General features: G+C 35.0%; 1 protein-coding gene and 1 long non-coding RNA gene across 4 annotated transcripts in view; one reads left to right on the forward strand and one right to left on the reverse strand.

The window, feature by feature from the left end:
* The window catches only part of CDK13 (cyclin dependent kinase 13), a 123,323-nt gene that overhangs the window by 9,506 nt on the left and 91,555 nt on the right, over positions 1–22,262 (reverse strand). For both annotated transcript variants that reach the window (XM_043871988.1, XM_043871987.1), the window contains exons 8-11: positions 13,051–13,152; positions 12,880–12,957; positions 3,815–3,931; positions 3,111–3,242 (exon numbers count right to left, since the gene is read on the reverse strand). In XM_043871988.1, coding sequence (XP_043727923.1) covers positions 3,111–3,242; positions 3,815–3,931; positions 12,880–12,957; positions 13,051–13,152 — 429 coding nt within the window. The remainder of the gene's footprint in view (positions 1–3,110; positions 3,243–3,814; positions 3,932–12,879; positions 12,958–13,050; positions 13,153–22,262) is intronic.
* LOC122674015 lies at positions 1,181–21,845 on the forward strand. 2 transcript variants are annotated; one of them, XR_006334869.1, is made up of 7 exons: positions 1,181–4,479; positions 6,516–6,675; positions 9,458–9,517; positions 12,859–12,990; positions 17,302–17,408; positions 20,903–20,986; positions 21,522–21,845. It is a non-coding gene; the product is annotated as an uncharacterized LOC122674015 (long non-coding RNA). The 2 variants fall into 2 exon arrangements; XR_006334870.1 differs by lacking the exons at positions 9,458–9,517; positions 12,859–12,990 and having other exon boundaries at positions 1,181–6,675.

Here is a 22,262-nt window from a genome sequence, read left to right on the forward strand (position 1 = left end):
TTTAATCATATCACAACATATTTATTCCATTTACAGTTGATCATATTTATCTTATGAATTGTTTAAAGCCTTTTACTAGCTTTTAAGGAAAAATAACATTATAGACTAGCTGCTAGCCTAATCCACGTTTTAGCAAAGTGCACTATTTCATTAACTACATTAAAAAGTTTGACAGGATATCTAGTAAAATTAATGAAATTTATTTTTAATATCATACTCATTTGATTATTCCTAAAAAACTGTTAACAAGAGTTTAATACATATGCCATTTCCCAAAGGAATACCAATGCCTTTCTTTATAGTTCTCACCTTCACATTTTACAATTTTAACTACCATTACATAAGAAAATAATAAAGAGATACGTTATACTATGTATATAGCCTTTTATTTAAATATCACATCAATATCATCAAAATTTCAACCCGACTGCTTTAGTGATGTAACTAACAAAGATAAATCCCATAATTTATTACTGGTTGAATAGAATTTTCACCAAAATGTGTACTAACATGTTTATTTTTAATGGAAAAATATAGGCCAATGTGTTCTGATAAAAATTAAATCAATTTAGGTTATGTGTTTGACAGTATGAACAGAGTTTCCTACAAGGTTATGTGGCAAATATTTTCCATAAATCAAATGGGATGCATCTACAGTTTCAAGATTCTGACAAAAGCATATATTTTTAATATGTAATAAGACATGCAATTTAACAAATGCATTAATCGGTTAAGTAGCACTGAAATTACATGTTGACTTTCCAAGTGCAAAAAAAGAAAAAGTAACAAGTATAAGAAGTCATATAATAAATATTGGTAAAGTTCTTTGGTTTATTCTCTCAAAATTTGAAAAAAGTAAATGATTAATGACTGGTTAAGCAATCTTTTGCAAGTCATGTGGTTTCTAATTCTTTGCTGTCAAGAAAATTAGAGAAAGAACCTTAAGTTGACATCTGAAAGGTCATTAAAATAATTTTTGATGACAGAGCACTGTGATCTTCGGGACATAATATCTAAGAAGTTCAAAAAACTCAGTGATTTAACTATGACAAAACTCCATCCAGTCTCAAATGCTTATTTTAAAAGGGTACTTAGAAAATTTTTTAAATTACCATTAATGTGGAACTACATCTCATTCTAGAATATGTAACATTAATTAACAGATATGCAAATCACTTGAAAAAATAGCAATGTAAGTTCATACACACACACACAAAAACCCAATGATGTCCAATTGTTGAAAAGTCTGTTCATACATTTCTAAGTGAATACTGATTAATATCAAACGCTAAGGTATTTTGATTCCACTAGATACATTTACAAGATAACTGCTGTATTTAAAAGTGTCTACAATTACATACTCAAAGTTGTATCTTTTGCAACTATTTAAACCCTTGATTTTAAAAGTTTAGATGGCAGTTTAAAATGTGCTCAATCCAGTTGTACCAGCATTTTTTTTGTGTGGACCACTTAAACCAAGATAACAATTCAGTACTACCAATAATGGGAGAAAAATTACATTACATTCCTCTTGATATGATATAGCAAGAAATACATATCATCACCCTAAGTAGTATTCTTGCTAAAAAAAAAACAAAAATACACTCCAATTACTGGTTACACTAGTTCTGATCATGAGGAAGTAATTAAAGCCAGACTGTAGAATGCTTTACAAAATAGCTAGCTCATCAAAAATGTCAATGTCATAAAAGTCTTCCCTGGAGACTGAAGAGACATGACAACTAAATGAAATGTGTGAGCTTGGAATAAATTCTTCACCCAAAAAACCAAACCAAAACAAAACAAACAACAAACAGAGTATAAAGGCAATTATTGGGCCAACTAGATAAATCTGAAGGGGAAAAAGATACAGAGTGCTAAATATGTCCAAATATCAGTTAAGTGTTGAATCTAGATGAAGGATATATGAATGCTCATTGTATTATTCTATTTTCTGTATAGAGTTGAAAATTTTCAAAATCAAAAGTTAAAAGGGTTGTACTAAAGCCAAAATTTCAAGACTGCTGACATATACTATAAGCAAAAAAAAAAAAAATCCATGAAACAATTCAACAGTGAGTGATTCAGGTTCCTCAGCATGTCAGATGATAGATCCTTTCTGCCTTTCAAAACATCTCACAAAGGCTATTCATATACAGTTCAATAAAAAGTAAAGCCAAGTATGATGGATCTCACAGAACTGTAGTAAGACCAGTTTCATTAATTAAGCAGAAGAGTCAGGATTTGAACACCAAAACCCATGTTTGTTCATTCACAATATGCTAACTGTTATTACACAGACACACTTTGTTGTTATAGGAACAGGTTTGCTTTCATGACACTCATCATTTTCAAAATTACTAACAAAATCTCTACAAACTTTCCAGGTTCTATCAAAGAGAATGAAATGGACTGCTTTATCCCCTTTCCCAAATCAATCCTAGAGAAATTACAGGAACCACAAAGGAGCGAAAGAGTCAAGAACTCAGCCATTCTGACTCCCAAACTCTACGCCATTTCCTGCCTCCCAACCCCCACAACAGACAGTAAACTCATTCTGTACAGGTTTTTGATACTAATATTCTTTCATGCAGTGATAAGGATTATCTATTGTATAGTCTGCTAAGGAGTATTTCAGAACCTCTTTTTGTTATAGAACTAACTCGAGTTTGATAGCTGGCTTCACCCTTTACTAGATTTGTATTCTTGGGCAAGTTTCTTAACCTCTCTGAACCTGTTTGCATCTCTGTAAAATGGTGATAACAATACCCACTTCCTAAGATTATAAAGATTAATGTACTATACACTGAGAAATGCTTAGCACAGCACTCAAGATTTTAGCTACAGCAAGTAATATTGATAGAAGCAGTACCACAATAGCAGCAGCAGTGACTTGTTTCTAAGAGTTGAACTATATTAATAAAATTAGCTACAGGAAAGCTGCTTTTACTGGTCTGATGTTTAGCTGAACATTTGATGTGCAAATTATATGTACTACTGCTATTCTATTTATTTTTCTTTTGACTTAACTAACCACAGAATAGCTTGATAGTAACATACAGATATTATTAAAATTGTCCAAATTTTGCATACGATAAAAAGTTACTTACTCTGGCGGAGGCATTTTTGAGGGTTCCACATCCCGCAGGAACTCACACTGAAGAGCCTGCTCTGCAGTGCAGCGCTTACTAGGATCCAAGGCGAGCATGTAATCAAATAAGTCTAGTGCGGCTGCAGGAATACTGGCGTGAGAGGATTACAAAAGTCATGCGAGTGCTTTGACTCAAGTTTAATGTTTCTGTAGGAGCTTAAACATTAGCATTTTGTAACATGTTTGCAACAGTTTATTCCAATAAGTTACAAATCTGCCTTTGAAGAACTGCTATTTTTTACATAATTTTGTAAATTATTCTAAATAATTTGAAAACTGGCAAACAATAGTGTATTTACTACTCTGTGGGCAATTTGCTGTTTTAACATTAACTAAAAACTGAACAGAACAGTTTCCTACAACAAAATAAAAAACTGAATTCAAGTATCTTGAAAACTGTTTCATTAAAATTTTAAATGATATTGTTAAACTTCTCTCAGGTAAACACTAAATCAAACACACAACCCCAAATAACTGATTTCACAATGATGGTGAAATGCTTACTTGCATGTAGCAAAGGGACATTCAAAATTAAATGATATAGTAGAATTGTGATAGGTCTACCTTAGGTCAACAGAGGCTAGAGTGACATTTAGAATTCTAAAGAAGTAACTTTGTAAAAAAAATCAATGCAATATGGATGTTTAAGCATCCCCTTCTTACAAAACAAATTCTTCTCTTAACTTTCGACGATATTGCTTCTTTGGTTTCATGGTGTTGAAATACGGTAGTTTGATGACATCAGGCCACACAGCAGGACATGGACTCCCACATATACGGCTAAACAACACACAAAAAGAAGTACATCAATATAAACTACATGGAAAAAATAATACATACAACTGCTATACAAAACAACTCCTTTTTAAATATACAAAACCTGAAGTTCTGATATAATGTATAAAAGTTTCATTAAATATTTTAGTCATCCTAAATAAACTGTTTTAAGAATTTCTTTTCAGTGAATGCTTCTAGCACTCTATAAATATCCCAATTTCTAACAAGAAAACCTTCATATTTGCAAAATCAAATCTTAAAGACACAGGTAATATTCAAAAGGTTGAGCATATTTGGAACCAAAATTTTAAATGTTTATACCAACTGAGGAACTAGAGTTTAGTATATGTATTCTCTGGTTTTGCAGGTACCTATCATTACCTCTTCTCATGAATATAATGAAGTCTGCAATAACAGCAGAAAAGATTTCCTACACTGAAGACACTAACTAAACCGTATAGACTGCTGCTGAATTTGATCAACTAGAGAACCCTAAAAGTCACATTCCTGAAACACAGTTCTTCAATTTCAGTAGTGCCTCTAATTTCAAGGTATTTAGAACTTTTAACTGCTTTGATCTCTGTATCTTGAAATCCCTCACTATTCTTATAGTAAGTCCTTCATAAACTAAAGAAATGCTGTAACAGATAACTCTAGCTGATAAACATTTTAAAATGCTTTGGTAGTATGTAGATGAAAAACTGGTTAAATATGCTTAACTCAAGTATATTGAATCTCAAGAATAAATGTGTATCTTATGTAAAATTACCAGCTGACCTTCATATATAAAAAGAAAAGGTCCATGCATCACTGACTCAAAAGTTAAAATATTCTACACATACATAAATACATGTACTAAGGTACAGAAGCAACTGACAACTAAAGTTGCCATTCTTCAGCAGACCTAAGATCACTAATACATTAAAAACATTTATACCAGATGATGGGAGCATTTTTAAAGCTGTGTCACTGAAACTGTATTTGTTTCAATACAGTTTAGGATTTTTGTATATCCAAGCTTTTAAGATCTTACTCTTCAATATGCCTAGCACTTCTTCCTTTCAATCTCATTCTCACAACTTCCTCAAAAGGAGAGAAGGCCAAACTCAGGAGCATGGCTCTCTATGATCGGGTCCCAAATTGTCTTCCTCATTCTCATCTTCCAATTCATCTCTCCACAGGCCAACCACTCCTCCATGTCTTTGTTCATACTCCTTTTTCCTAGATTCTACCTAGCTGAATTCTTTTCATTCCTGAAGATGCGCATCAAAAATAATCTACTTACAATGTTTTCTGTATCCTCACTGTCCAGAATAGGCACTTTCTACATGCTCCTGATTTCTTTTGACACTATTTCATCCTGCTTTACATTTTAGTTGTTTACATGACTTTATCTTACTAAATTATGGTAACAGAATCACTCTTGCACTTTCATATACTACATAAATATAAATAATCAATCCCTCGCAGATTGATGTGCACCATAATAGAAGCATAAAATACACTGGAATAAAGAAAATTAAGGATACTTTTAAACTACAGAAATATAAGAAAATGTACTTGAGTTAGAGAAGAGATACAGAATTTTGCCTACAACTCAAAGGATAAGTAAACAATAAACAGGTGGGAAAGGGAATAAGAGAAATATGTTACTGGCAAAGACTAGTGCACAGGCAAAGTCATGAAAATAGCAAAGTATAAACATTCGGGAGGCAAATCAAGGAAAGTGGTATAGGTGGAATTTGGGGCTACAGAGGTTTATTTGGAAACACAGACAGGGGTAACACAACAGTCTTATGAGGCAGATTGCCTAACTACAATGAAGACAGACTCTGAAAACAAACTTTAGACCTAAACGCTATCTGTGTGATATTGGTGAAACTGTGCTGCTTAGAATCTGTTGCTCTTTTGTAAAATGGAGATTCATTTTATTTCAGAGCTGTGAAAGTAAATGATCCAGCATCTGGCTCATTAACAGCCTTATAATAGAAATCAGCTTCATTATCTCATAACTAAAGACTTTTATGTATTCTGGGAAGATAGTTGACTGGGAAAGTTATCTAACTGGGAGCAGCATACAGGATGGAACACACGTTTCTAAGACAGGGAAAACTTTTAGAAATTAGGGGAGCAGACATGACAGCAATTGATAACTGCATTTTAGCAAAATCAGTGCCTGATAATCAATTAGCTATCCCTAAATCATTTCTGAAGACATTCTGAAATGCATCATATGCTAAATCCCTAAGTATCTGAGATCTTTTATGGGAATCTATTTTGATCTGATTTATCTATTCTGATGTCAATATCATATGAAATTCGCTTTACATTTTTCTTAAGACAAGACAAACTCCACTATGTACTCATCTCTCTAGTTATCCTTTTCAGGATTTCCTTACAGATGAATTGTAGAATCAGTACTGTCACATTCCGAAAGTAAGAGAATCCTTGTTGGGATTCAACACAGCTGCTCTGGATTAAAGAACTGTGATCTTTACAAAGCTTAATGTTTCAATTTTTATATTTCCTTTGGTTTTATACAAGCATCTCTCATTTTACTACACTTCTCATTTTTTAATTTAAACAGATTTCAAGTTTGTGGTAAGCTTGCGTCAGCAAGTCTACTGACACCATCTTTTCAACAGCATTTACTCACTTCATGTCTCTGCGTCACATTCTGGTAATTCTCAGTTATCTCAAATCCTCCTTCACAAGAAGTTTACAACTTGCTCAAGGCTCAAACGATGGTAGGTACTTTTAGCAATATAGTATTTTTAAATTAGGACATATACACATAATACTATTGCATATCTAACAGACTACAGTATAGTGCAAATATAACTTCATATGCATTGGGAAACCAAATAATTTTGTGAGTCACTTTATTTTGATACTCACCTTATCATGGTAGTCTGTAACCAAACCTGCAATAGCTCCAAAGTTTACTTGTATAAAGTTCTTCAATTAGATTTGTGTTTCTTTTTATGGGGTTTAGTGTCATTTTTTGAATGTGTTCCTATCCCTATTGTATTTCCTAAGCAATAATTAGAAGAGTTTTGTTCATGGAAATAGTCAAAATGTGGCAAAAAAATTTTTAGAATGCCATCTGAGATCCTATGGTTCCTAATAGTTTTTTTAAATAGTTGTTTGTTTGAGGCTTTCCAGGTCTATTATCACATAATCTATAATCAGAATACATCTGTTATTTTTTCAAACATGTATTCTTTATCATTATGGTACGCTACATTATGTGGTAATTTCCAAACAATGTTAAAATGCTAACGATGCTACACAATATTTGGTAATTTTTTGGTTTCTGATTTTAATGGGTTTTTTGGTTTCTGATTTTACTTTCATTGTTTACCAGTGGGAAGAATGATAACTTCTGGTTTGAGAAACACAACATATGGTAAAGATAGTAACAGACAGATACAAATTCACACATACCTCCTGCTAAGAAAGCATTAATTTCTTTCTTTTTACTTTGGGTTTAATTGTTGTGACTTTCAAATTTCAAAAGAACGCTTCTTTAGTTCTATCAGTTTGATTTTTAGAAACTTTATTGTAGCCATCATCTGCATTTTTTTACTTGGGTTACTAATATCATGAATTATATTAAGAGATTTTCTAATACTTAGTCATCCATACACTCAAAAGAGGAATATTTCTTGGGCCTAATCAAAGTACAAGTTTTTAGCATAATGCTGTATTCTACTTTTTAATTGGTCTACATCAGCAGTTTGCAAAAATGGGGTCCCCTAGACCCTTCAGGGGTCTGGTAGATCAAAGATACTTTTAAAACATCATTTACACTTTTCAATGTGTTGGCTTTGCACTGACAGTATTAAGCCAACGGTAGAAAACACTGGCACCTTAGCATGACTTGACACAGAGATGCCAGACTATTAGCAGTACATACTCTTCAACACCACTTGATGGGGTAGGGAGGGTTTTCACTCAAGAATGCACTTTTCGTTGAAGCAGTAAAAATTATTGTTATTAAACCCTAACACTTGAGTGTGTATCTTTTTAATATTCTTAGTAATAAAAGAGAAGATACATAAAGCACTTCTGCTGCACAAAAAAAGTGACAGTTATCTTCAGAAGCACTTGTACAATAATTGAGTTGCAAGCTGCTGCTTTTCTCATGAGCCACCATTTTTACCTACAAAAAGAACTATCAAACTATGGTCACTGACTTGGGTATCTGCCAGACATTTTCTTATATAGGAATGAATTCAGCTTGCTACTTCAAGGAAGGCAACTGAAGTGTTGTCAATTATAAAATTCAAGCTGTCAGGAGAAAGTCTAAAATACTAAAAGACTTATGTCTGCACTGTAAACCTAAAAGCTTCAAAATAAATACCTAAAGGCTTTTCTCATGAGATTAGTGTCATAACAAGAACTATAAAATGAAATGTTACATTTAGAAGATCTGCTCAATTCAGTGATCCAATATAGATTAAGTGACCCACACATGATGTTACAAAAGCATCAGGGATAAAAGACCCATTCAGAGTATAAGATACACCAATGGGTTTCAATATATTAGAGTACAAAATCAGTGGTTATAGACTGAATATTACAAATAACCTGCTTTAAAAAAAAAAAAAAACTGCCACTCACTGCAGTTTCAATGAAGAATATGCACAATTATCTGAAAAGACTACTGAAAACATCATATCACAGATGTTTATCCATATGTTTATTAAGCCAGACATGCAAAATTTATAAAAATGTAAAAACAATCTTATTCATTTCACCATTTATTTTAGTTTGGAAAAATATAAACTTTTTACAATTAAAATGTTATGCTAACATATTGTTTTAAAATGAATTAATAAATATTTTTAATTCTCAGTTTAAATTTCAATACATATCATCAACATAAACAAGCCTCTGGGATTTTTCACAATGTCTAACAGTGTAAAGAAGTTCTAAGACCAAAAAGATTAAGAAATCTACAGAATTTTTTATGCTACCAATTTTTATGCTACTGATTTTATAAAAGTATACATGCTTCACTTTTTAAAATACACGCATGTCCCTTCATTTCCAATATTCTGGAACAACCAAAGCCTATGCCTTTAAAGTTTTAAAAACTTTACCTGTGTGACCTGAGGCTTTGTGTATGTGTAGGGCAGGAGAGAGGATAGATTCTTCTCATTCCAAATCTACTTTCTTCCATGATTAGTTTTTTATTCCCTACGCAGTATACATTGTGTGAATAAGGTTCTTTCACTGGCTGCCAGAACACTTAAAAGTGTGACTCTCATGTAGAAACATTTTTGCCCTCCTTTATCCCTTTTTTGTCCCCACCTATGTTTTTCACTCTCCTTGCCATTACTTTTCAATTTAAGCCACTTATCATAGAATTTTTGTAATATGCCTAAAGCATTTTCTGGAATCAGGTGAAGTACAAATACTTCACTACAGTGTAAAGTGACCACTACAGTGTAAAGCTTTTTAAGACAGATTCTGATTAGTATTATCTTCCTTAATACATTTATATCTATTTGTTCAATGCAGACCCTAGAACTCATCATTCCTGAGGCTTCAGACTGGGGAAACATTCCAACATTACTGCAAGTAAGATAAGGGGAACAGTATATATTAGCAAACTTATATTTATTTAATTTTTACAATCCTAAGCATATTATTTGTCCTGTTTTACTTGTGAAGAAAGAAACTTACAGCATTATGGAACTTACCCTAAGTCACAAGAGCAGGAAGTAGATGAGATGGCATTAGAGCCAAGGATTGCATGATTCCAAAGCCCACCCCTTTCAATATATTCTGCTGCCTTCTTCAAATCAAGGAGACATGTCTCTTTTACCAGAAATGCCCCCTTTTCTTCATGTTTTAAAAATAATTAGTGCTATAAAATCAAATTTGAAGCATTCTTTTTCATAATACTTGATATTTTACCAAAACCCAAAGACATTTTGAAATATATAAAGTAGAAAATAAAATAGTCCCCTCTCTACCCCCTTCACAAGTCCATGTTCAGATTAACAGATCCAGATTCTTCTGATATGTTTAATTTGTCTCCTGTATATAGGATCAAACCAATCACAGTTTCTGTAAAATTGATCTTCTCGTGTGACAATGTTGCTTTTCCATGTCAGGATCTCCAGATCTACTATCTCCTTTTTAATAAGTGTAAAGTATGCCACTAACGGAATGAACTTTCTATTTCCGTTCACAAGATAATCCAAACACACTCATGCCTGAGGACCATGACTTTTCTGTTCACTCAAATCTCTACTCAAATGATACCTCATGAAATTTTCTCTGGTACCATATGTACTACCTTCTATCCTTTCTACCCCCTTACACTTATCACCACCTGATACATTTTATTCTTTGTTTCTTTTCTATCTCCCCCAATAAGAAAGCAGAAAAGTATGTGTGCCAGTTACCAGGCACTAGAGGATACAATTCCCAACCTCTGCTGTATCCTCCGTACCTAGTAACTGGTACATAATCAGCGCTCAATACATACTGTTCAATTAACTCCTTGATTTGAAGTGCCCTCTGTATTATATTTTAAGGTCCATATGAACTTTCTTTACTTCTGGATTTCCCATATAATTCCACTGATTCACCTATGGTATCTTGTGCCAGCACAAAATAGTTTTAGTTACTAAAATTTGGTTTTAACATATGATATGCCAAATTGTCCCTCTTTTAAAAAAAAATTTTCCTGGTTACTTTCAGGTTCATCCCTCCAGATAAACATTAAAATCAATCAGTGTTCAAAAAATGTCCTCTGAAATTCTGATTAGGACTGTAACGACTACTAGAGGATGAACTGCCATTGTAAAAAAAAAAAAAAAAAAAGGCTTCCTAGTCAAAAATAAGATATGCCTCTCCAACACTTAACTCAAATCTTCTTTACCATTGTAGGTGAAACTGGTTAATATTCGTAAATAATCTTTAAAAGCTATTTTTCTAAGCTATTTCCTTCAGAATATATGTATTAGTATATATACCTCTACTGGGTTCACTTTTCTAATACTACTAATTAACTTATCAGTATCTCTAAAACACTCTTAAAATAATGATACCACAAGTTAACTTTTTCTCATTCTTACCTTTGCTTCTAGTATTTTACCAATAAACATGATTTAGTCAGTTTGTGATACATATTTTTATCAAACATAGTAAGGAAATATGCCTCTACACTTACTTAATTAGGAGTTTATAATTTCAGCAAATACCTATTCAACAGCTATCAAGATAAACATACTGTTTTTTGTCTGTTAAAATGATGAATTATAATAAAGGAATACCTAAAGCTAAAACATTCTTGTATTTTTAGGATGATCCTACTTGACTTTGTAATTTTTAATAAAACATTAGATACCACAGGCTAATCAGTTCTTTTAGAATTTTTATATTAATGTCCTGTAGAAATTTCTCAGGCTTTCTTCATTAATTTTTGGTGTTTGTGTCATAGTAACTAAAGCTCCAGGAAGTTTTGTTTCCCACATAGTATAGAGAATGAATAGTTTCTAAGATAAAACTACTTTGATTCAAATCTCAATTTTGCCACTTGCTAGTTTAGTTGTACGACTTGGAACAAATTCTTCACCTCTATAAAGTTCAGTTTTATTAACTATAAAGACAAGACACAACTGAAGTAACTCAGGTGAATTCTTAGAACAATATGTGCATCATGTATAAACTAAATAAATATCAACATCATTGATAGAAGCCCCAGTATCCAATCCAATTAGAAACAATATTTGGCTAATAGAAAAAAATGGGTTAGAAGAAATCATTACCAAAAGAAAAAGAAAGGTACACAGATACATGATTTAAACATTTTATTTTAACTAAAAACATATAAATGTATATTTCCCAATGTTCTGACACAGAGCCATGGCCTTCTCTTTCAAGAGAGGATTCACTGAATGGGGTTCTACATTAGCTTTCTTGCACAAACCACAGCCATAACGTATCATCAAGGATTCCAAGCAATCTGATTATTAAATTATTCTAAATTTATATGCCTTTTCTTTCTTATAGTACCCTGCACACACCTTAATAATTTAATAGCAATGTTAAGTCTTTGCAAAGCACATCTGTCCATAATTGAACATATGTACAATAATAGAATATTTGTATATAAAATTGGAAACAACTCCCTCTTGGTCATCGTATTCTTCAACTGCTGGAATAAATACTAGTCTTAAGTAGAGTAGAGAGTGATAATCTACTAACTGCAAATATTCAGTGTGCTATGTTATCAAGCTAGTAGTATTTACAGATGGAACAGAGAGCACCAATTAGTGCAATAAGTCTGCTAAAGGGGAAGTTGACAGTATATGGGTATTTTTGTGTCTTATACCAATCTTTCCTAAAAATTTTCAGCCATATTTTCAAACCCTCATGCAAATCTTACAAGTTGGGAGTTCATATTACTATAAATAAGAAAACCAAAGCTTTTTTTAAATTTATTTAAAATATTAGATGAAGAGAAAGATGATTACCCTATGACCAAGGTCCTACAATAGGCTTCAAACAATGAAGACATATGCTAGTGAGTACATGGATGCATTTCAGTGTGTGCATACATATACAGAAAAATATAAACATGTATGCATATATGTATATAAAAGAGTATTTCTTTCTAATATCCCCAAATATTAATTCTTCCATACTCCACACTCTGAAAAACAGCATCTACCATTCATTCTCTCCTCCTTCATATTTACTCCTCCTTCCCAGTCTTATTTTTAGGGCCTCGAACATGTTAATTTAATCACAAGATATGTATGGACTTTAAGATCCTTAATTTTACTAGAACAATCATCAGAGTGCCTATAATATAGTTTCTCCTCCTTTCAGCACTCATTATCTTTAAACAGAAATGTGATATTCGCCTAGAAACACAAGCCTGAAATTTTTTTAATTTCCTACAGATACTATAATCACAAGCTTACCTTATTAATTCTAGTTGTGCAAGCTCCTGATTTGCTTGAAATATAGGTTTTTTAGTGAAGAGTTCACCAAGGATACATCTAACAGGAAAAAACAACCATGATTACCAAAAGGTAAGATTTCACTTAATTTATCAAAAGTTTCAACTGAACTATTCAGGAAACCTATCTTACCCACAGCTCCACACATCGATAGCTGGTGTATACCTTTCTTCTCCCAGCAGCAGTTCAGGTGGACGGTACCACAAAGTGATGACTTTGTTTGTATATGGCCGACTAAAAAACAGAGACAGCACTCTTTAGAGTTAATGTGTGTTAGAATAAGAGAAATTCTCTTTGTTGGTGCTGCTGTTTACTCATTAAGTTGTGTCCAGCTCTTGCAACCCCATGGACTGTAGACAGAGGCTAGGCACCTCTGTCTATGGAATTCTCCAGGCAAGAATACAGGAATTGCCATTTCCTTCTCCAGGGAATCTTCTCAACCGCTTCCCAGGGATCGAGCCTGCAACTCCTACATTAACAGGTGGATTCTTTACCACTGAGCCACCAGGAAAGCCCCCAAAATTCTCTTAAGAAATATTATTTGGCCAATCAAAACCATCCTACAATCCTAACTAAAACCACTTTCATCTGCCTTCATACATGCTATGATATCTAACACAGGATCATAAAATAGATCTGAAGGCAATATAATTAACTGAAAAATTCCATCAATGTATTAAAAAAAGTCATCTTGTTTTAACTGTAATATGGACAAAGAAAGATCTATATATCAACATAACTGTTGGCAGATTGATCTTCACCAAATCTGGCAAATTACTAATGTGTGGCAAGATACAGTTCAAACTGTAACCACCTAACGAAGTTTTCAACTGGGCATATCTTCCATTGACAGTATTTTATTTATTTTAACCCATTTTGGTATGTGAACAGAAAGTACAGAAAGGTAAACTGTAGTTCAGTTCAGTTCAGTCGGTCAGTCGTGTCCGACTCTTTGTGACCCCACGGACTACAGCACGCCAAGCTTCCCTGTCCATCACCAACTCCTGGAGCTTGCTCAAACTCATGTCCACTGAGTCAGTGATGCCATCCAACCATCTCATCCTCTGTCGTCCCCTTCTCCTCCTGCCTTTCATCTTTCCCAGCATCAGGGTCTTTTCCAATAAGTCAGTACTTCACCATCAAGTGGCCAAAGTACTGGAGTTTCAGCTTCAGCATCAGTCCTTCCAATGAATATTCAGGACTGACTTCCTTTAGGATGGACTGGTTGGATCTCCTTGCAGTCCAAGGGACTCTCAAGGGCCTTCTCCAACACCACAATTCAAAAGCATCAGTTCTTCAGAACTCAGCTTTGTTTATGATCCAACTCATACATCCATACATGACTACTAGTAAAATCATAGCTTTGACTGGATGGACCATTGTTGGCAAAGCAATGTCTCTGCTTTATAACATGCTATCTAAGTTTCTCATAGATTTTCTACCAAGGAACAAGCATCTTTTAAAATTTCATGGCTGCAATCCCCATCTGCAGTGATTTTGGACCCAAGAAAACAAAGTCACTGCATCCATTGTTTCTCCATCTATTTGCCATGAAGCGATGGGACCAGATGCCATGATCTTAGTTTCTGGAATGTAGAGTTTTAAGCCAACTTTCTCCCTCTCTTTCATCAAGAGGCTCTTTAGTTCCTCTTCGCTTTCTGCCATAAGGATGGTGTCATCTACATATATGAGGTTATTGATATTTCTCCCAGCAATCTTGATTCCAGATTGTTGCTTCATCTAGCCCAGCATTTCACATGATGTACTCTGCATATAAGTTAAATAAACAGCGGACAATATACAGCCTTGATATACTTCCTTCCCAATTCGCAACCAGTCCATTGTTCCATGTCTGGTTCTAACCGATGCTTCTTGACCTGCATACACATTTCTCACAAGGTAGGTAAGGTGTTCTGGTAGTCCCAACTCTTTAAGAATTTTCCATAGTTTGTTGTAATCTACACAGTGAAAGGCTTTGGCATAGTCAAATAAAGCAGAAGTAGATGTTTTTCTGGAACTCTCTTGGTTTTTCGATGATCCAATGGATATTGGCAATTTGATCTCTGGTTCCTCTGCCTTTTCTAAACCCAGTTTGAACATCTGGAAGTTCATAGTTCATGTACTGTTGAAGCCTGGTTTGGAGAATTTTGAGCATTACTTTGCTAGTGTGTGAAATGAGCGTCATTGTGCAGTAGTCTGAACATTCTTTGGCACTGCCCTTCTTTGGGATTGGAATGAAAACTGACCTTTTCCAGTCCTGCAGCCACTGCTGAGTTTTCCAAATTTGCTGGCATATTGAATGCAGCACTTCCATAGCATCATCTTTTTTAGTATTTGAAATAGCTGAACTGGAATTCCATCACTTCCACTATTTTTGTTCGTAGTGATGCTTCCTAAGGCCCACTTGACTTCACACTCCAGGATATCCAGTTCTAGGTGAGTGATCACACCATCGTGGTTATCATTTCTGTGTATTCCTGCCACCTCTTCTTAAATCTCTTCTGCTTCTGTTAGGTCCATACAATTTCTGTCCTTTACTATGCCCTTCTTTGCAAGGAATGTTCCCTTGGGATCTCTAATTTTCTTGAAGAGATCTCTAGTCTGTCCCATTCTATTATCTTCCTCTATTTCTTTGCACTGATCACTGAGGAAGGCTTTCTTATCTCTCCATGCTATTCTTTGGAACTCTGCATTCAGATGGGTTGTCTTTCCTTTTCTCCTTTGCCTTTAGCTTTTCTTCTTTTCACAGCTATTTGTAAGGCCTCCTCAGACAACCGTTTTGCCTTTTTGCATTTCTTTTTCTTCGGGATGGTCTTGATCACTGCCTCCTACACAGTGTCATAAACCTCCATCCTTAGTTCTTCAAGCACTCCGTCTATCAAATCTGATCCCTTGAATCTATCTGTCACTTCCATTGTATAAAGGTAAGGGATTTGATTTAGGTCATGCCTGAATGGTCTAGTGGTTTTCCCTACTTTCTTCAATTTATGTATTAATTTTGCAATAAGGAGCTCATGATCTCAGCCACAGTTAGCTCCTCATCTTGTTTTTGCTGATGGTACAAAGTTTCTCCATCTTTGGTTGCAAAGAATATAATCAATCTGATTTCAGTATTGACATCTGGTGACGTCCATGTGTAGAGTCGTTTCTTGTAATGTTGGTAAAGAGTGTTTTCCTATGACCAGTGTGTTCTCTTGGCAAAACTGTTAGCCTTTGCCTTGTTTCATTTTGTACTTCAAGGCTAATCCTGCCTGTTACTCCAGGTATCTCTTGACTTCCTACTTTTGCATTCCAGTCCCCTATAATGAAAAGAACATCTTTTTTGGTGTTAGTTCTAGAAGGTCTTGTAGGTCTTCATAAACTGTTCAGCTTCTTCGGCATTAGTGGCTGGGGCATACACTTGGATTACTGTGACACTGAATGGCTTGCCTTGGAAATAAACAGAGATCATTCTGTCATTTTTGAGACTGCAACCAAGTACTGCATTTCGGACTCTTGTTGACTATGAGCGCTACTCCATTATTCTAAGGGATTCTTGCCCACAGGAGTAGATATAATGGTTATCTGAATTAAATTTGCCCACTACGGTCCATTTTAATTCACTGATTGCTAAAATGTAGATGTTCACTCTTGCCATCTCCGTTTGACCACTTCCCAATTTTCATGGACCTAACACTCCAGGTTCCTATGCAATACTGTTCTTTACAGCATCAGACTTTACTTCCATCACCAGTCATACCCACAGTGTTGTTTTTGCTTTGGCTCTACTTCTTCATTCTTTCTGGAGTCATTTCTCCACTCTTCTCCAATAACTTACTGGGCACCTACTGACCCGGGGCTCTTCATCTTTCAGTGTCATATCTTTTTGCCTTTTCATACTGTTCACAGGGTTCTCAAGGCAAGAATACTGAAGTGGTGTGCCATTCCCTTCTCCAGTGGACCATGTTTTGTCAGAAGTCTCCGCTATGACCCATCCGTCTTGGGTGGCCCTACACAGCACGTCACATAGTTTCACTGAATTAGACAAGGCTATGGTCCATAAGATCAGTTTGGTTAGTTTTCTATGATTTTGATTTTCATTGTCTGCCCTCTGATAGATAAGGATAAGAGGCTTATGGAAGCTTCCTGATGGGAGAGACTGACTTCAGGGGAAACTGGGTCTTGTTCTGATGCCTGGGGCCATACTCAGTAAATATTTAATCCAATTTTCTGTTGATAGGCTGTGTCCTCTCTCCAATTCAGGTTTATTCTGTAAAGAACCACTGGCAATTGGTAAGACACTTTATCATCTTCTAACAATGAAGACATATATATGTGCCTTCACACACATACACATATATCACATAGTCTTTAGACCAATTCTAAATATCTCCTTCTTTCCAGATATCCTCCAAATCACAAGGACACAAAAGCTGTATCAGGAAATTCCCCAGAAAGGCTGTATTCCAAGCCAAGCCACCTAAGGTCAGCTTAAACTTGGACCAGTCTGGGTAAGGAAAAAAGGAGCATATGGTTTACAAGCAATTCCCTCTTGCCGACTGACTGTAGGTCTGAGTTCCAAGCAGCCTGCTTCCACACAGCCAGATTTCTCCAAATAATTTAAACATTTATACTATAAGGCATTGATCTAGACATCACAGCATTACCACAGTTAGGACTATAGTAACAGTGTGCCAAAGCCAGGAAAAAAGAATACTTGACCTTGTTAAAACAGAGAAGATGGTCTGTTTTCAATAGCTAACGAGCATTAGATTTTTCTAACATTACTAAATTACTTTCCTTAGTGATTTTTGCTTGTTTTTACTAGCATCACTTTGCACAATGAGGAAGTCTCTTAAACTCTAGCTATTCTAATTAAGCTGGATTTAACCATTTAAAAATATGTTCACCTCTTGATGACCTACGTCCTTTTAAATTTGAAGTTCCTTCCGATTTTACTCTCACTCAAACCTATACCTCTTTTAAAACATAGTGAAAGATCCGTCTCCATAAGGTCTAATCTCTTTTTAACAACAGATTTATTTTTAAAGAGAGATTTATTTTCATATTCTTAAATTTACACCATACTTACCATTGTATTGAACTACTTTGTTTTCCCTATGTTCCAAGAAAGTCAAAAGGCCTCAGAGGCCATTCTTTATTATGAACCCCACAAACTAAGCCGAGAACAGTGCTGGACATACGGAAGAACTTTTAATGTATATGGCCCCAACTTTAGGTGACATACAAGAATTAGCTGGTGGCAGAGGGCAGGCAGAGGGCAGGCAAAGTATTAGAAAAACATGACAAGTAATTTTCTAAAACATTTCAAGGGTCTGTGAGCATATGAAACCTGTGGTCTTGTTATCTAGGTACAACTAGTCTCAAGAAAAATGTTTAAATTAATTTAAATGGCCAAGTAAATAGTTAACTTTTCATCTTTTATGTTTAGAAATGTTTTTAAATGTATTAAAAAAATAAACAGGTGAAATATGTGGAAAGATTATACAAATTAAGGTTAGTAAAGCTCATATTTAAATGAAAGATTATTTTACATAGTTTAAAAAGAAACAGATCCAAAATGGATCTGTTATTTGTGTAAGCCCCACACCAGCCAACCAAGACTTAATATCTAACCTAATTGCAGATTCAAGCCATCCCAGAAACTTCATCTTAATCAATCAGTCTGGAATTTCCTGGGCAGCACTAGTGAGGTAATCTGTCACATAGACACCCCCGCCACCCCTTAAAGGAAAACAATCTTGCTACAACCAATCTGCCTTCTGCTAGTGTAACTTCCTTGTCCCTGCCCCCTCTGCCTTTAAAAGTCTTCCATTTTGTACAGATCTTTGGAGCTCCTTTCTACTTGCTAGATGGGATGCTGCCTGATTCATGAAGTGCTTAATAAGCCAACTAGATCTTCAAATTTACTCAGCTGAATTTTGTTTTTTAAAAATAAGGAAGAAAGTGAAAGAAAGTGAAGTCACTCAGTCGTGTCCGACTCTCTGCGACCCCATGGACAGTTGCCTGCACCAGGCTCCTCCATCCATGGGATTTTCTAGGCAAGAGTACTGGAGCGGGTTGCCATTTCCTTCTCCAGGGAATCTTCCCAACCCAGGGATCAAACCCAGGTCTCCCGCATTGTAGACAGACACTTTACCGTCTGAGCCACTAGGAAAGTAACAATACTATATAAGTTCTAGGCAACATCCAGAAAACAGTCATCTTTAGCAGTTTAAATTAAGAGTAGTTCACTTTTTTATTAACTCATCAAATTCAGAAGTGAAAATATTTAATACCTTTTCAAAAATGATTAATAGAGACTAGTGGAATATACTTCCAGGTATACAGCAAAAGAATTTAATGTATACCAATTAGCAGCTTTTCCAAATATATCTAAATGCTTAGTTTTTGTCAGAAGAAAAATTAAAACTATGTAAATACTGGAAACATTTAACTGTAAAATCTGACATAGAAAGTTCAATTTTCTGACTCTGCAACCCCATGGATTGTAGCCCACCAGGCTTCTCCGTCCATGGGTTCTCCAGGTAAGAATACTGGAGTGGGTTGCCATTTCCTTCTCCAGGGGATCTTCCCGACCCAGGGATCGAACCTGGGTCTCTCGCATTGCAGGCAGAGGCTTTAACCTCTGAGCCACCAGGGAAGCCCTATTTAAAACACTAGTATAAACTATATTGTGAAAATTCCTTCCTTCATGAAGTAAATATTCAAACTGATGTATACATTTTATAAAGCAAAGTACCATCCCAGCATTTCTCTTTACATTCAATTAAGTATCAACAGAACAGAGATCAAAGATTATCAGTAGTAGATTCCAACACTGCCCTTAAGACTGGGGACCTTAGGGACCTTGTGATGTGGTTATGGTCTTCCTTACCCTACTGCCCCACAAGCAGCACTGTACTTCTAACAAAGCAAGCACTGCCTTAACGGTCGCCTGTCTGGTCTAAACAGGTAAAAGGCAAGGCAGATGATCAGAGCAAGATTTTAGGCCCTTGATGTATTCAGAGATTCTGGATAATCCAAAGTAAAATTCACAAACCATAGTTGATAACTTTGTTAAAGGTTCTCTTAAGAAATGAAAAAAGAATCACATAAAGGGAAATAACTAAATAAGCTCTAAAATAGTTCACTTTTCCAACAATACATAAAGTCTACACTTAATTCTTTTAGAGCATAACTTATATGAGGAAAACATGGAAAGAGTTCAGCTAAGTAAATTCACTGTATGACCAAATGTCATGTATCCTTCAGAATCTACTACATAAACACCTACCAAAATTACAAAAGAAATCTGGGATCTATTTCTAATACCAACCCAGCATCTAAAGTCAAAAACCCAGGAGTCATCTTTGATTCCCTTTTCCTTCAAATCTCATATCTAATCTATCAACAACTCTGTCAACTTTACAACTGAATAGATCCTAAATCCAACCATTTCCCACAATTTCAAGGAAATCTGAGTCACTGCTCACTTTGAGTGTGAGCCACTATTATCTTTTCTCTGGTTCTCCTACAACAGTCTCTTAACTAGTTTCCCTGCCTCCATTTCTAGCCTTCTTCCCCCATTTTTATGGTTTTTAAGCATAAAACCAGGTCATATCAGTCAGCTGCTTAAACTGTCCAGTGATTTCCCACAGTAATTAAATAAAATTTAAAATTTACCTCCGGTGATAAGACTGTAACCTGGAGTACCTATTACACTGGGAAAACATCTTGGCCCCTTAACTTTGCAAGTCTGTTCCCAGGCCTTGCAGTTGCTGAGTTCCTTCTATTTGGAATGTTGTCTGCCTAGATCTTCATTAAGTTATTATCTTCTCATCACTCAGGTCTTAGCTCATTTTTATTTCACAAAGAGGTCTATCCTACTGTTTTAGCTAAAATTACCCTAGCAGCCCCACCCCACACTCACATTGACCCTTCAGAAACTATTTTATTTGCCTTTTAGTATTTAGTACTTTAAATTCTTTCTTCTATCCAATAGGTTTGAGACCAAGGACTTGGTCAATCTTCTATATCACTTAATACGCAGCCAACAGGTATTACCTGGGTCAGTGTTTGGAATATAGTAAGTACTTATTAATATTCTTAATCAACTGATTTATGCCATAACTATCAATATATAACAATAAACACAATCTTTTCTTCATGCTCTTTTCCCATTCCCTTCTAATTTTATCCCACTTTCCTCCTTTTGATATTTTCTTAGAAAAATAAATTTCTATATCATAAGATTGCTACAGAAAAATATAAGTAATTTTTTTTTCCAATTGCTGTCATCTTAGGATCACTTATACATTATTACACATGCAAATTTAGAAGTCCTATAAATACCTATGTCTTAACATAAAAGGAAATTTATTATCTTGCAAACCTGCTTCCCATTTCCTGTCTCAGCAAACAGCATCACTTATGGCAGAGACTGCAAAGCTGTTTCCTAAAATCTGTTCTTCCTTTCTTTGATGGGAGCTGCCCACCTACACTTCATCTCCCATCCTCACTGCAGTTAAGTATGGCCATGTGCCCAAGTTCTTGCCAAAGGAAAGTGAACACAAGTACCATTTCTAGCTTGGCTCACAACACCACTCCTTTCTCTTTTCTAGCTTCGAGCTGACAGACATGATGACCGACTTGGAAGGCATGTGAAGAAAGACAGCAAATCTTCCAATCTGAATCCTTAAATGACTGTGTGAAGCAGAGTAAACAGTTAATCTAATAATATGGTAAAATACTCTCAATTTTGCATCAAGGTAAAGTAACAACTATTCCAGATTACTGAGGGAGAAATACAAACTTCTTATTCTTTAAACCACTGAATTTTGAGGTTCTCTTTGTTATAAATTTAGTTTATCCTAATTAATAAGTCATTTATTCCGTTCCTTAAGCAGAAATCTTACCACAGGGGTGAAGGCAGGAATATGTCTACCAACATGTCAACCATCAAATTCTAATAATTCTGTATCTTATGATGAAATTCATCTGCATCTTTACAACAGCTATGCCCACTGCCTAGTTTAGCTATGATTATCCTACCGAGGTTTATTCAACAGCTTTATAACTGATTACCCTTGCTTGCAGGCTTACAAGGTCAATCTACCTTCTAAAGTGCAGCCAAAGTGATAACATAAAATAAAATGCCTATGTTTACACCTTCAATACACACTGCTGTCTCCAGGAGAATATCCACACGAGACCTATAAAATTACTTGGTTCTTGCTCTGACTACACTCAACTATCATTTGCCTGAGAAGGCTGAGCAAATGCTCATTTCTAGAGCTAGGAGATAGAGCCTGGGAGAGAAGAGAAACGGCAAAAGAACTTTAAAAAAGACAGGGGTGTTTTAA

This window comes from Cervus elaphus, chromosome 18 (assembly GCF_910594005.1).
Source record: "Cervus elaphus chromosome 18, mCerEla1.1, whole genome shotgun sequence".
NCBI classification, from domain to species: domain Eukaryota; kingdom Metazoa; phylum Chordata; class Mammalia; order Artiodactyla; family Cervidae; genus Cervus; species Cervus elaphus.